The following is a 15,964-nucleotide window of genomic DNA, read 5'->3' on the forward strand; positions in this document are numbered from 1 at the left end:
GAACTAATGTAATTCTGTTTTGTTTGGGGTGGGGGGATTTCCAGCTCAAAATAATCCAGATCGTGAATGGGAGGAAAAAGTAATTGAATACTTCAGAGAGAAGCTAAAAGAAAATAATGCAACAAACTGGGTAAGTGTATTTTTCACTTCTTCAAGGGCCTGCCCTTTTGCTTTGGTGACAAAATTATAGACTCTTTTTATTCAGGACTTTTTCCATTTACAGAACTTACTGACTGATCTGAAAGAGGCTCCTAAAGTGAGCCTACAGTTCAGAGCACATACTGTGAAGGATTTTTCTAATAGAGATGTGAAAGCCTGGGAAAGAAAAACCAAAAAATCAGGAAAGGCTGTTTGTTCCCCAGTTTTTCCACCCACACACACATGCAGTTTATGTGATGGGGAAATCAACTAACTTTAGGGACCTGTGGGAAAGTTTCCTATGAGGTGTTTTTTATTTTGAACTGGGTGGGATCCTTTCTAAGAGAAAGGGCTTATTCTAATAAGTTTCGTCTAAAGGTAGGGTGGGATTTTTTTGGAGCACCCCCATGATATAATCCCCTAATCATCTATTTTCCCCCTGATTTTTGAAGATGATATTTTGAGAAAGCTTGCAGTTAAAGCATCTTTGCAATGTGTGGATGGGAACTGTAATTGGCCCAAGGTCATCCAACATGTTTCATGTTGAGGAGTGGGGAATCAGTTTTCCAAATTAGAGTCCTGCCACTCATAATCTTGTTTAATGATTCAGCAAATTTTATATGGACTGATTCCTAATGAATGAAACCTGTTAGTTGCCTGGTATAAGACTGATGATCATTGCATTTATTTTTTACAGGTACCTTCATTGAATGATATCCCCCTACATTATCTGAAGCCCAATAGTTTAATAAAATTTCGCTGTATGATTCAAGATATGTTTGATCCTGAATTTTATATGAATATCTATGAAGCAGTTGACACACATACAAAAACACATGTAAGTACTGAAGGTGCTGATATTTTACTGCTGCATTTCTGTGTGTTTTTATGCTCTTAGTCCACAGTTTTGCAGGGATTCATAAATTTTTGACTAGACTAACATTCCAGCCATTTTCTGAAGTCACCACCAGTCCCTTCTTATTTTTATACCAATCTCCCTGTTTCCACAGTCTCAGAGCGGTTTCCAACGTGGGTTTACAATCAATATATTAATAAATGCAATATAAACACTATAAAATACACTGTAACCAATTATGGAACCTAAAAACAATCCTAGCAAAGAATGGACTAGTCAGCTCAGTACAGTGTTTTGGTCTTCAATCAACCATTAAAGTAAAAGGACAGGGGGAAAGGAGGCCAGCTAAGATGGAATAAAGACTGCCGGGGGCAGTGAAAAAGTGGGAAAGTATCTAATTTTCAGTGTAGCTTTTGCAGAAGCAGAGGAGGTTGCCCTGCTGCTGTCTAGTCCCATTTATCCTCTGGCATATACAGAGCATCTGCAACTTATCTCACCTTTACCTTCAGTCGGTGTGCTCAGCAGTCAAAGGTATGGATGCAGGTGCAATGGGACTGATCCATGAATAGGCAGTATCTTAGGCCATATGTTTTCCCCTTCCCCATTTCTGCCCAAGAAAATATTATGCAAAAGGAAAAAAGATCCAATCCCAGATTCAAGGATCACAGACGGGAAAGAAGTACTGATAATGCCTTACTTGGAATAAGGAGAAAGGTGGAGGGAAAGACCTGAACCCTTTAAAAGGGGCAAACCTGATCCACCTTTCTTTTAGAAGAGATAAGAGGATAATATTCGAAGGAATAAGAGGGGAAGTCCTCCTATGGATTAAAAACTGGTTGAGGAACAGGAAGCAAAGAGTGGGTGTAAATGGGAAATTCTCACAATGGAGAGATGTAAGGAGTGGTGTCCCCCAAGGATCCGTTTTGGGACCAGTGCTCTTTAACCTATTCATAAATGACCTGGAAGTAGGGGTGGGTAGCGTGGTGGCCAAGTTTCTGCAAGATGATACCAAATTACGTCAGGGTGGTGAAGGAGAACCGCAAAGGATTGCGAAGAGCTACAAGCGGACCTTGATAAATTAGGTGAGTGGGCTAAGAAATAGCAAATGCAGTTCAATGTAGCAAAATGTAAAGTGATGCACATAGGGGCAAAAATCCAAACTTCACATGGCACTGCACGCTTACAGAGGTCAAAGTGCGCTACTGCCAGTCACAAGACCAGGAAAGGGGATTTGAGGCGTCTTAGTTGATAAAGTCTCCATGGGAATGTCAACTCAATGCATGGCAGCTGTGAAAAAAGGCAAACTCTATGCTGGGGACGTCATTAGGAAGGAATTCGAGAATAAAAATTCCAAAGATTGTCATGCCCTTATATAAAGCAGTGGTGCAACCGCACTTGGAGTACTGTGTTCAGTTCTGGTCGCCACATCTCTAAAAGGATATTGAAGAGATAGAAAAAGTGCAGAGAAGGGCAACGAGGATGATTGAGGGACTGGAGCACCTTCCTTATGAGGAGAGGCTGCAGCGTTTGGGACTCTTTAGTTTGGAGAGGAGGCGGCTGGAGGGGGGGGATAAGGCGATAGAAGTCTATATAAAATTATGCATGGGGTAGAAAATGTTGACAGAGAGACATTTTTCTCTCTTTCTCACAATACTAGAACCAGGGGGCATCCATTGAAAATGCTGGGGGGAAGAATTAGGACTAATAAAAGGAAACACTTCTTCACGCAATGTGTGATTGGTGTTTGGAATATGCTGCCACAGGAGGTGGTGATGGCCACTAACCTGAATAGCTTTAAAAGGGGCTTGGACAGATTTATGGAGGAAAAGTCGATTTATGGCTTGATCCTCTTTGATCCTCTTTGATCTGAGATTGCAAATGCCTTAACAGTCCAGGTGCTCTGGAGCAACAGCCGCAGAAGGCCATTGCTTTCACATCCTGCATGTGAGCTCCCAATGGCACCTGGTGGGCCACTGCGAGTGTGCTAAACTTTTAAACCTTGTGCCACTTCAGCTGCGTGCTCTAGAGATAATTGTGAATTTAGAATAATTGCTTTTCCCCTGGGGAAAGACAGTAACTATTGATTGGGGAAAGACAGTAACTATTGATGAACTGTTGTGGAAATGAGTCATCTCTTTTTTCTTTTTTTGCCATACAATAAAAAGCAATGATCTCTATGCTGAAATGAGATTAGGACACTGTAATCCTGATCAGTATTATTTCAGTTGTCCCTACAATAATTCACTATTACATATATATGCAAGATCTTTAGTCCTTATCTCCTTTAGAAACTAGCATGCATTGAAGAGCTAACCTAGGACTTACTATTAGCTTGAACCTACCTGAATAGGATCAGAACATAAGTGGCTTGTCTTCTGATGAAGTGAGTACAGTTGGGCTGATTTCTTTATTGTATACTTTTAAATAGACTTTAAGAGTAATGTAGTTTTGTGAAACCTTCTAGATTCTCAACTCAGGCCATGGCCAGAAGTCATTACAGAGTTGTGAGGTACACTGAATGCTGGCAGCATTCTCTTCAATTGTCACCTTTTACAAGTTTAGACACATTTCCAAGCTGTTTTGAGAACATAGACTGCATTTATATTCCAAATTAAATTTATCTTTGCATGAGGATAATCTTTGCCATGTTTATTTTGGTTTTATATTTTGAGTCTATAGCATTCCACTGGAACAAGATTTGTTGTTAGTACAACTGAAAGAGTGTTTTGACCAGAAAGCTGTATTGGTATGTCAAAAGTAGGTATGAACCGATGTTTTGTGGTATGTGCAAAAATAGGTGTGAACTGATGTCATATGGTATGATAATATTACATATTTTTAACAGGTTATGCATTTTGGAAAATACAGAGACATAGCAGAATGTGGGGTAAGTGCAGATATTAACTACTGTAGTACACATAATACATGGTTGTAAGTTTAATCTCTTGAAGCATTCATTATTCTCTGTGGTGATCTCCCCATAAAAATCTAGCAGGCTCTCAAATAAAATGTTACTTTAAAAATGAAAGTATTCTGCTGTGACAAGCACACAAGCTGGGCTTTAGTGGTCAATTCTGCTGTGACAAGCACAATCCATGACTGTGGCTTATTCCATCCAATTTATCCTGCACTTCACCCTGAAGAAATTATAGTGATACAAACTTGTTCATTTTCTCAATAGGCTGAAATATCTTCCTTGTCCAAGAGTACCAATGGCAATTAGTTGACTTCTTAAACCACTGTTTGCATGTATTATAAAACACTATTGTGGTAGAGAGGATGTGTTATCAAATTATGGAAAGTTTTGACAACAAGATTCTTTTGTATCATGAAATCCATTTTTCCCCACAGGCAAACTTTATTTAGGCTTTTCATCTAGAAGACTTAATCTGATGCAGAATAAGCAAAAACAAAAACAAATATTGGTCTTTCACTGTGGCCTGAGTTCTCATAGGCAATCATCTGCTTATCAGATGCCTGAAAGAAGGATTTTGCTTCTGAAAACTAGGCTGTTTTCAGCAACACCTTCAGCCCGGTAAAACACCGTTTTGGAGGGGACACTTCGCACAGGCGCCACTGCCAAATCGATGCAGCGGCGGGTTCCATCCGCTGCCATCCGGGTGGAAGCCGGCGTATTCCCCTCCCTGGTCCCAAACGCCTCCTTACCTCTGTTGGCTGTCATCCAGGGGACACGTCCCCTGGCCTCCTGAAGGTAGCTTGCAGCCAGTCTTCAAGCCATGGGGCCAAATGTCGGTCCCTGGCACTCCCTCAGGCATGCAGCTTAGAGAGGCAAGGGGGCTGTGTGGAGCCTGCTCCAACAGCTGCGCAGCCCATGGGGCTGTTTGTGCGAACGGCTCCAGAGCTTGCATTGGCATGATTAATGGTGATGCAGGCTCTCTCCCTTGTCTGTGCGGAAAAAGCCCTAGTGAAGATACCTCTGAGCTACTGTTTTTCATACTAAAATCGTCATTTGAACACTGCAGATGTTTGAAACTGAGGGTTATTTATATATGTCTGTGTTGAAATTTAATTTAAGCTTGGTTTCTTAAACTTTACTGATGCTTTTGTGGAATCATACAAATACAAGTTGGGGACCCACAAGGACTTCCAGGGACATGTTTTTGTTTTGTTTTTTGCACAGTCTTCCCCTACCCTGAAGCCACCAGAGCTTCTCCCCTTTTTCCTGCTTCCTCCTCTCATTTCCACTCACCAGCCAGCCTATCTTTATCTGATCTGATCTTCACTTTTCCCTCCTTCCCTCCTATCCTTTGGTGGCCTCTTCCTGTGTTCCCATTGTGTGGTACCAGCTGAGCTGGGCCCATTTGCACTGGAAGGAACCTGCTGGGATTTGAGAGGGATACTTCAGCTGTATGTCATCCCTACACTATCGTTCACTCGTCTTGGCAACTTCCAAATCTTCACCGTTTCTTGCTTCTTTCCATTTATCACACTTACCCAGCAACCTGCCTTTTATCTGCTCCCCATCTTCAGCTATATTTATTATTCATTTATTTCAATTATACCCCCACTTTTTCTCAATGGGGACCTAAAGCAGCGTAAATCATCCTCCGCACTTCTGGTTTATCCTGTTTTTAAACCCCCAATGCTTTTTTAAAAAAAGATTTCAGATTTTTCTGAAAACCCAGGGCACTTCTCAGATTTGTTGAAAAAACCATCTTGGCCATTCACTGGTTCAATTTCCAGATTCAAGTATCCTCAGCATGTAGATTAATAGTTTAATGCAGATCATTATGGAATGAACAGCACAATCTCAAACAGGAATTGTATACTACTGTAAATCAACTTTTGTAGGTATCTGTGTCCTAATACTATACTGTTGTGAAAAGTTGCTATTTCTGCATAGGGAAGCCAGCTGTGTGAGAGTTGGAAGTATCATCTGTGAAGATTGTTACTGAAAGAATAAAATATGTTATGTCTTGTAAAATATAATAGGTATACATAGTGATCGTTCCTAAGAGAAAATGGGCTGTCAAGTGACAAATGACTCATGGCAACCCCATGAAGTTCCACCTCATGGGATTTTCAAGAAATGAGCAGACATGGTTTGCCATTGCCTTCCTCTGCATGCCAGCCCATCTTCCTCAGTGGTCTTTCATCCAAGTACTTGTCCTGCTTAGTTTCTGAGCCCTGATGAACTCAGACTAATCTGGCAACTAGGGCTGTTAACAAGGTTGCTAGGACTGCTACTCTCCTACTGAATCAAAAACACTCTGGTATTTGAAATACAGTCTGGTCTGTTAATACCTGTGAGTTCAGTGAGTGATTTCAGATCAGGAGGATGGGAATTATTTCATTTGAATTGGTTGGGGTATGAAATGACAAAATTATGTCATAGTTATATAGCACGGAAGTTGGGTTCAGGTAGCCAGCTCAGGGTTGACTCAGCCTTTCATCCTCCTGAGGTCAGGGAAATGAGTACCCAGCTTGCTGGGAATAAAGTGTAGATGACTGGGAAAGGCAATGGCAGAACAGCTGTAAATATGGTCTGCCTAGTTAAAGTTGTGGTGTGGATAAGTCATTACCTTTTTTACCTATATAGCACCATTCCACAATTCTTGAAGCACCTCACATACATTATTTCTTCATTACATCACCACGGTCAGTGTTTATCATTAGAACAGTATCATATTTATGTTTCATACATTTGCAATATTTTAGCACTGTATTTCTTTTATTCTGTTCTAGCTTCACCAAGAAATAGACTTAAACTCTACAAAAACAGTCACCGCAGAGAGACAAACATTTTATTGTGTTCCAGTGCCTGGAGAATCAGCTTGGGTGAAAGAAATATCCTTTAACTTTTTTGGCTATATATTTTTTGATGCACACAAAAATATACAATCCTAGAGATTACTGATTCAAGACGGAGGGTGAAAATGACTAAAATACATTTTACTGATACAGAAAAAAATGAGGGGTGATTCTCAGTTCTGCGAAAATCTAAAGGCAAAATTTTCAGATGTACTCATAGAAATATTTGACTAATTTTACAGTTTGGTTTTTAAAATTGTAATTAGTAGGAATTCATCTTATGCTGGAGGTGTGGGTAAATGTGCCAGGGTAGCCTCGCTATCTCCCAAAGCGCTTTTGCCGCCCACCCCTGTAGGATTGGGCTGCCCATCTATATTATAGATTCAAGTTTCTCAGGGAGAAAGCAAAGCAATTTTGAATAGCTTTTAAGAATACAACAATTATTCTTCAAAGCACGATTATGGTTTGTTGAAGTGTGCTGAGTAATTATTGATTGGCAGTGGGGGTTGAATCCTAGAATTAAAGCTTAAGGAAATATTAAGTGATACCCAAAGTTTAAAAAATAAAGGGCGAATTAAATGGAACAGAAAACATCTGTTCAAGATAGTTCCGTTGCAAATGAATGATGTTGCTTTGCTTAGGGCAGCTTGGAAAAGCTGAGATCATGGCTGAGATAGTCTTCAGGAGAACAGGCAGGAAGAAGGTTGTTGATATATATCATGAAGGTCCATAGGATATCTTAATTTCTTTGGATATAGCATGAACAAACTAATGGAAATGTAATTATGGGTTAGGAAGTCTCACAGGGGCCCTGTCATGTCCAGTCCCTATTAGCATGTGATCTGCTCCAGCCTTTCTGTATTCCCTTTTGATTTGTATTCATCTTTCTTTTCCCTGAACCCCATCTCTATACAAACACTAAATGGAAACTGCCTTTCCTTGTGAAATAAACATAATGAAAAAGCAGGATAGTTGTGTAATAGAGCCAATTGTCCTTCTTTTACTGATGTGTCAGGAAAGGATAAAATTTCTTTCTATCTTTTATGTAATTGACTACAATAAAAATACCCAATCAATTTGTGCTAAGTAATTGTCAAAGCAGTAAGTGTTGTCTTTAACTTAAAATTTTACACCTATGCCAGTATGAGTCAAGCTCGAGTTTGCCCTTCAACATCCTACACGCCAAGTCGTCACAAGAGGAGTTATGAGGAGGACGAAGATATGGAATTGCATCCATCTAAACAGAGGGAACAGCATCTTGGTATCAGCTGAGTCTCTGATCACTTTGTTTCAAAATTATTTGTTTTTCAGAATTGGTACTTCATAGTACACCCAAATACATAAAAAGAAGTATGTCTGTTGAATTTATAACGGAGTATTTCAGGTTATCACTTATGTACAGTGGCAATATCTCTTCGGGTTGTTGAAATGACAAGGTTAGAGCCAATCCAGGAATATAGTGTCATGTAAGGAACGTGACTCTAGTAATTGAGTATACTAGTATACTTTCAGGTATATAGTGAACATTTTAAATGAAACTAATACACAACCAGAGGGACAATTGGACAGCTCTATTCATCCCGCCAAAAAGAAATGATCAGTTTCCTGCAAAATATTTACATACATTGTGTTTTGTAAGAGCAAGAAAGGTTTGAGGCATTGAAATGAGACAGAGTTCAGTAAGACAGATTCCTAAGAGCCATTAGAGTCTATTAGCCAAGGTAGGTTCCTGTTTGTTTCCGTGTTCAGGGGCAACATATATATGCATTTCAGATGCTGAAGATTCTTTCAGTGTATTTCATTGATGCCTCTGGTTGTTTGTTGCTATTTGAAATCTAGGCTAGATCTTTGGTCTGATTCAGAGAGGCTCTTTGTTCAGTGTAGACTTCTGTCTCACCTGATGAGTATAGCAGCTGATGAATTGGATGCTGACATGATTTCATTCCTGCAGCTAAAGCAGAGTTATAGGGATTTATAGGCATGTCAATATTTCATCCTTCAGTCTTTTCTTAATGTAGCAAGAAAAATACCTCCTAAAATTTTTGTGTTGCAATGGTTCAAAATTGTGTCTGTTTCCCATTGCAGGGAGCACAGCTGATATCCATGGGAGTGGAGAACCAAAGCGATTAGAAACAGAAGCTTCAGCAACACATCAGATGATATCTTTAAATTGCTCACCTCCACTAGATTTAAACTTCCCGCTCCCAGGAGAGAAGGGACCCGCATGCCTTGTGAAGGTAAGATGCTTACTCTGTCCCATCCCAAATAGGATCATCTTGTTAATTTGTGATTTGTGGATGAAAGTGGAAATTTGCATTTCAACTAGTTGCATGTGATCTATTTGTTCGTGGCTATTTGAGATCTCATTTTACGCATCTTCATATTATTTTTTAAAAAACCGTTATTATGCTCAAGTCAGTGATTAGGCTTCGTTCTATTTTACCAGTAGATCATATAAATTTATATTTCCACTCTCATTTTAGGTGATCAGTACCTCCTGTTGAGCTCTTAGATGATAAAATCAATTCTCTTAAGACATAGCATATGTATGATACCCTTATACTTTTTTTTTCATTTCTTTTGTTAGTTTCTATTGCTGTCTGTAGACTTTCATTCAATTAACATAGTATTCTTCTTTCTTTTTAACTCTGTGCACATGCTCATGTGCTAACTGAGAATATCTCTCCTTCAGATTTTAAAAAACAAAACAAAAAACCAGGGCGCAGGAATTGTCTCTTTGCCTTTCTAGCAGGGAATGTCAATTGCCCATAATCAGAAACATCCCAGTCCCAAGCCAAGGTGGGCATTTTGCTGAATCATAAGACTCAAGTATGCATTTCTGAGAGGGCTGTCTGAGTAATACAGTGTTCCTCTGGAGCATAAGTCCCCAGTGGCAATGAAATGCTACAAGATAATGTATTTTGTTGTGTACATTTTTGAAGTTTCTTTGGCTTTACCACAAACTTGTCCTTTCTGTGTTTGGTGTCAGACTCCTCCTTTGTTTCCCCCCCTCTACTCCTCATGCTGCTTGTTTATCATTCCATCAGCTTCTGTTGAGGCTGGAGTTGTCTTGGAATGTTTAGAGGCTTTTGCATTCGCCCTACCTCTATAAAGTTTGTGTGATCTTCTTGGACTCTGTGAATTGCAAGCCATGTTTGTGTTCCATTATCTTTTGAATTCTTTTTCTCCAAGCCTGCATCAGGAAAAAAGGGGGAGGGAGAGTACCAGGTGGCTCTCTGCTCTTATAAACATGCATTGTTTTCCACCTGATAGTGGGAGACTGCTGGTGGAGTTTAAAGCCATTACACCAGAAAAAGGAGTGGAGGGTAGAGAAGACAAAAAGTAGTTAACACCTGATGCCAGCTTTCTGGGATTGTAGAATTTACACACACTCACACTCTCTGGCTAATTACTGTTGGATTTGACAGCCTTGCATGCAGCAGGCACGGAATTCTGGAAGAGCTCAGTGAACATTCTAAAAGTGACAGAGAAAGACTGTAGCTCTTTGACTGAGGAAAGATGTTGTTCAGTGTTCTGTTAACTAGAGCTATATAAAAGCCTCTGATTGAAAGTTTAATACTGTAAACTATGCTTGTTATTGGTAACCAAATTGTAATCAAATGATGGACTGTAAATGTATCCACATATAAGTGTTACTGTGTTTATACACACACACACACACACACACACACACACACCAAGTATAAGTTAAGTTCTTTTGTTTATTATTTCTGAGATAACAAGGCTGGTCTTTACCAAGATAACTGTTCTTATTTAAAGTGGCACACAAGCTACATTCTGCTTGTTATTCTGCTTACAGGATTATATATATATAAATATACCTGTTTTTATAAATATATATTTATAAATATATAAATTGACCTTCAATTATTACATGGGATTACAGCAGCACAGAAGAGAGGAGTGTGATATCTGTGCATCTATTTGTGCTACTCCTCACACGAAATGTGAAAACAGTGGGCAGTTTCCCCTTCCCTACTACCATTCCTGTGCATTAAAGTTATTGCAGTGATGTCTTTTTCTCATTGCTTTTTTAACCCAAATGTTAGAACTGAGGGAATCTGAAACGATGAAATCAAAGCAACATAATGTCTGAACTAGTGAAGGAGGATTTCTTTTACTTCTGGACCAATTTATGGAAGACTGCTACAAGATCTGTATGATAGAAAGCGACAGCCACAATAAAATGTGTAATGCAGTAGACTGATACTGGCTTCATCCTTTTAGTCCAGGGGTCCTGGCCAATTGGCCATGCTGGCAGGGGCTGATGGGATTTGTAGTCCATGAACATCTGGAGAGCCGCAGGTTGCAGACCTGTTTTAGTCTCTGCAGCTATATTTCTGTTTCCGTTTGCTGAATGACTTTGTTCTCTTCATTATATCACTGTCATATTTCAGTTGTTTAAACAAAATTACCTTTCATTCAGATGTATGGAAACTGGGATCACTTCAAGGTGAATGATGTTTTGGAAGTCTACGGGATTTTATCAGTTGACCCAGTCTTGAACATACTGAACACTGAAGACAGGTAATGTGTTGATAGACCCAAAATTGCAATCATTTATCATTTCAAACGCTACAGGATGCTCACAAAAGGCTTCCAAATAACTGTTACTTGTACTTTTCATATAATATGGCATCACTTGGGTAGGTGTGTTTCCGACCTGGAATAAGATAAGCAAATGTATGATGCAGGGGTGCTTCTTCCCCATAGCAGAACTTTTTAATTAGGGTATTTACAACAGCTGTGTTACACACTTTCTGCACAAAGAGCCGGGCAGGTATACTACCCAGTGTGAAGAAATGAAAATATTCCTGCTTGTTATCTAAACTTTGGTGAAAAGGGTCCTGTGCATATGTTGCTGTGTGTGCCCGTGAACAAGTTTACTAAGGGAGGAACATTTAAACCTCTTAAATGATTAAGTAGTCCAGGAGTGGGATTTACTACTTTAGGCTAGTCTTGATTTTTTAAATGATGAATTCACAAACTTTTTTCTGAAAGTATGTCTAAAAGTTCATAGGCTTTTTTTGGAGCAGGAATAGTTGTCTATTACAAACCCCACTGAATCATGTAAGTATTTAAATACAGATATCCTTCCCTTTCAGCTGTACTGTGTTCATAAAGCTTTCTGAAATGTGGTTTCTTTTAGTCTTCCTTTTTCTTAATTTGTTCACAATATTGATATTTCAATCTAATTTCATAATACCAGGTACATTTGTAGATACATCATTGTACAGCTCATTTGCTTTGTGGTCAGACTAAAACTAAAGTAGAGGAATCAAATGTTGTTACCCAAATGGTACCTATAGGCAGATGCCAGAAAGTTTCTAACAGTTCAATTCAGGGGAGTGAAAAAGTTGTGAAAATAGCGTGTCCCTGCACAGCATAGATACCACATCTACACTAGTGCAGGGGCACTCAGGCTGGCTGGTGATGGGGAGCCACCGACGCTGCCTTGGTATTCCTGGCTTTTGTTGGCCTCCTGAGGCCTTTCAGTCCAGGAATCCCCCCTTTTGCTTTCCCTTTTGCTTACACCACCAGGCAGGCAAGCACAGCCCATTGGGATGTATAGGGAGCTTGCAGTGCAGAGGGTAAATTTCCTCCCTTTTTCAGGTGCTTGCACCAGTGGGAATACCTTTGGAAGTGGTAGGGCTGTGCCATACCCAGCCGCCAACCACCTACCCCCCCGCCCTTTGGATTGCACTGTAAACCTCAACTAGTATCGCTTGTGAGATACTTTATAAAGTAGAAGCTCAAAGTTTTTTTGCTCGTATAACTCTTTTTGTATTTATGAAGTTCTTCAAAGTATTAAAAGTGTGTTTCCAATTTAATGTTTACTTTCTTTTGGCGTTCTGTATTTCAATTTCTTGGCATAGATTCTAAAAATATTTTAAATAAACAAATAAGCTATATAAATCATGCCACTTAGGTACCAGTAGTTTCACAGTAGAATGCCAGAAGTAACTTGGTCTTCCATTCTTCAGTTTCCTTGCTGACCTGTGAGTGAAAAATGGGGAAAAATTCCACTCAGGGAGTCTTTTTCCTTTGGCACTCCTGTTCCATCTAGACCTTAACTTCTAAAAGTTCAGGGGTCTATTAGGAACTTGTTTTTATTTCTCTTAGGGCCTATATCAAGTTTATAACTTTCTCTCATAGGAGTGTTTGTGTACCATGTTAAATTTTAGGAAGCTTGCTTTAACACAGTATGGTTGAAAAAGTGCAATCTTTATGTTTTTCTTGGATTCTGTTTGTAGATATATTCATTGAAATTAGCCATACAATAGCACACAATAGTAAGCTAATCTGTTCACTTTCTAGAGAGAATTCATCTTCTCCTGTGGATTCTATGGACTGTATGGACACTGTAGAAGAACAAAGAGTCCATAGTCCTCCAGCCTCATTAGTTCCCAGAATCCATGTCATTTTAGCACAGAAACTTCAGCACATAAATCCATTGTTGCCTGCCTGCCTTAATGAAGAGGAAAGCAAGAGCTGTAAGTGTGTTAGAAGTATATTATCTCATTACTGTTGAGTGTCCAGACTGGACTTTGTGTCTCCCTTCCCCATGCTCAAGGAGGTCAGTTTGTTCCCAGGGGACCTGCTGTCTCTAAACACGGCAACTGTTTTTTCTAGAAAGATGATTCTGAGAAATTTTGAAACATACTTGGGAATTTTTTTATCCAATAAACCTCAGCAACTGAGCCATATATGATTGTTCCTCCCTAAAAACTGGAAGCAATTTATGCATCTGGATCTCTGATTTGTAACTTGTTTCATTTAACAAAACATTTCAAGGTTTGTATTGTGCATGTAAAATGTGTAGTCTGGAGATCTTCAGGTTTACATATTCCCAACCTTCATTCCTTTTATGCAAGGCTAGTTTCCACTTCTGCAGCAAACCATCGTTCTCATTGCATTCAAAGTGGCAGTTTATGGTTTGTGCTTTCTCTGCAAACAGAAGGTGAGGTGTCACTGTAAAGAAAAGGTTCTGGTAGTTTGCAATCATGATTTTTCTGGGCAAGGAAATCCAGAACCTGCTTGTTCAGACAAGGTTTACTGTTAACCCAGATTTATTCAATTAACTGGCTTCACTTGAGGAGAGAAAGGAACTTGTGAGTCTGATGATCCTCCAAGATCTATCTATAATCCAGTTTGGTCTTTTTATTTTAAATTTGAAGATAGATCTTAAGTACTGACATATACTTTTGTTTCTTAGTCATACTTCTCCCAGGATGACACCTAGCAAACCTCCAGGGCAGAATGGGGGATCTGGACCTGGGCTGTCCCAGCTCCTAGTTCAACCACAACCTTTTCAGTTCTGGTGTGGTAGCCACTGCTCTGATGATCATTGCTTCTGAAGTGCAATCTGGTTTGCTGACTAAAGCTATTGTATATTATGTTGCTAATTTCCAGAGAATCACGTGCTGCTTTTTCTGTACAAAAGCAAATATAACATTCATAAATCTCATTTTAACCAGATTTTTTTTAAAAAAAATCAATGATAGGGGGTAACAAACAGTGGTGGTTGTGCCAACTATAATTTGGGCATTGAGTTTTGTTAGAAGCAGCTGGATAAACATGGAAATTTAAGGCTGCAATTTCAAACACACTTGCTAGCTATTGTCTCATTGAACTCAGTGGGATTTACTTCTAAGTGTGCATGCTTAGGATTGCACTTTGACTTTGCATTGGTTTTACTGAGCTTCAGTTTTTGTTTCTAAAATAGCCTTTCTTGAGAACAGGTAATATTTATCAAAGGTTGTATGTTGTAATAAAATATTCCTTTATTGAACAGTACCTCCCAAATTTTGTTACTGCTCTGTGTACATATATGCCACTTTGTCCCACAGTCCTGTCCTGCAGAGGGCACCCACTCATTAGAAACCAAGAACTAGACTTCACAAATTTGAAGCCAGAAGGCTCTTGGAGGTCAGCTTGCATTGCAGCATCCTTCTTTCACAAATGTGGTCCAATCTCCATTGTCTTTTGCACATATCACCCATTATTGGATATAAAACAGAAGAAGGAACAGGCTATGCTGCACTGTAAGGAGGAAAGAGCCACCTTCTCCTTTTCTTTTCCTGGCACAGTTACTCTGGAAGCATCTCAGTGCGTCTCAGAGGCTGTGGAACAGGGTGAACAATCTGCTTGCCCTCAGTAGCATGGGATGGCATTGCGCTATGAGGAGCTATTTCTGTGTATGTTAAGTTCCTTTAAAGGTTGGTGTTACATTAGTGTGTGTGTGAGTAAATTATAGATTTTTTTTCTAAATTGCCAAGTACAATTATTTGAAATTTATATGATTTCTTTAGCTCAAGAAATAGAGTGGTTCTATTAGAATTACAGAGCATTAGTTTGGACCTTTTTAGGTACAGTCTGGGCTTTAGTGGTGAATAGTTATAACACCCATATGCAGTGTAGTTCTTGTAAATTTGTGATCTGTTTAATATGAAAAATCTTGTAATCTGTTTCATTTGAAAAAAAATTGTACACAGCTTGTTCAGTAGCATGCAATTTTACATGTAGAATTGGATGAATAATGTTTTCCTTCTGATAGGATATAGTATTGTATGAATACCTAGAAGTTGGTGTTGCATTGGTTCATTTTCCAAGTCTGTAGGACTGGCAAAGAATTACTTAAGAAAGTGAAAAATGTTGGCAAGAACACACAAAGCAGTCTGGAAGAACTGAGCTGTTCTATAAAGGGATAGTTAAAGCAGTGATCTGTTATACAAGCTACATTCTGCTTGTGATTCTTGACATCCAACCCAGTGTGCTTAAGCTGAGAAAATATAAACCGCTTCTTATGCTGGACATGGAGCTGGCTGTTGCACTGGTTTCAAGTCAAAAGTAGCTGTGTACAATGACACTTGTATTTGATATGATTGCTATAATATTTATGACGCTGCTATCTGGCTGTCTTCTTAGTTGTCTCTAGTTTTATGTCGGAACTGTCACCAGTCAGAGCAGAACTTCTGGGGTTCCTCACTCATGTCTTCTTGGGAGACAGCCTGGCTGCTGAATATATTATACTGCACCTCATCTCCACAGTGTAAGTAACAAGACACCTGTTGAGAATTCTTACCTTTTCACCATAGTTGAAAATGTCAAAGTTACAGCTATGCAGATGTTCTGGAAGCTTTTTTGCCACCTGACAGGTTCAAGGTGATACTAAAG

At 39.3% G+C, this 15,964-nt stretch overlaps 1 protein-coding gene across 2 annotated transcripts in view; it reads left to right on the forward strand.

Annotated features, from left to right (window-relative positions):
- LOC125437458 (minichromosome maintenance complex binding protein) overlaps positions 1–15,964 on the forward strand; it is a 32,704-nt gene that overhangs the window by 2,988 nt on the left and 13,752 nt on the right. The window contains exons 2-10 of one of the 2 annotated variants that reach the window (XM_048505015.1): positions 45–130; positions 836–976; positions 3,840–3,881; positions 6,701–6,802; positions 7,898–8,033; positions 8,852–9,003; positions 11,214–11,314; positions 13,106–13,281; positions 15,716–15,839. In XM_048505015.1, the coding sequence (XP_048360972.1) occupies positions 45–130; positions 836–976; positions 3,840–3,881; positions 6,701–6,802; positions 7,898–8,033; positions 8,852–9,003; positions 11,214–11,314; positions 13,106–13,281; positions 15,716–15,839 (1,060 nt within the window). The remainder of the gene's footprint in view (positions 1–44; positions 131–835; positions 977–3,839; positions 3,882–6,700; positions 6,803–7,897; positions 8,034–8,851; positions 9,004–11,213; positions 11,315–13,105; positions 13,282–15,715; positions 15,840–15,964) is intronic. The other variant, XM_048505016.1, reaches the window with a different exon arrangement.

This window comes from Sphaerodactylus townsendi, linkage group LG08 (assembly GCF_021028975.2).
Source record: "Sphaerodactylus townsendi isolate TG3544 linkage group LG08, MPM_Stown_v2.3, whole genome shotgun sequence".
NCBI lineage: Eukaryota > Metazoa > Chordata > Lepidosauria > Squamata > Sphaerodactylidae > Sphaerodactylus > Sphaerodactylus townsendi.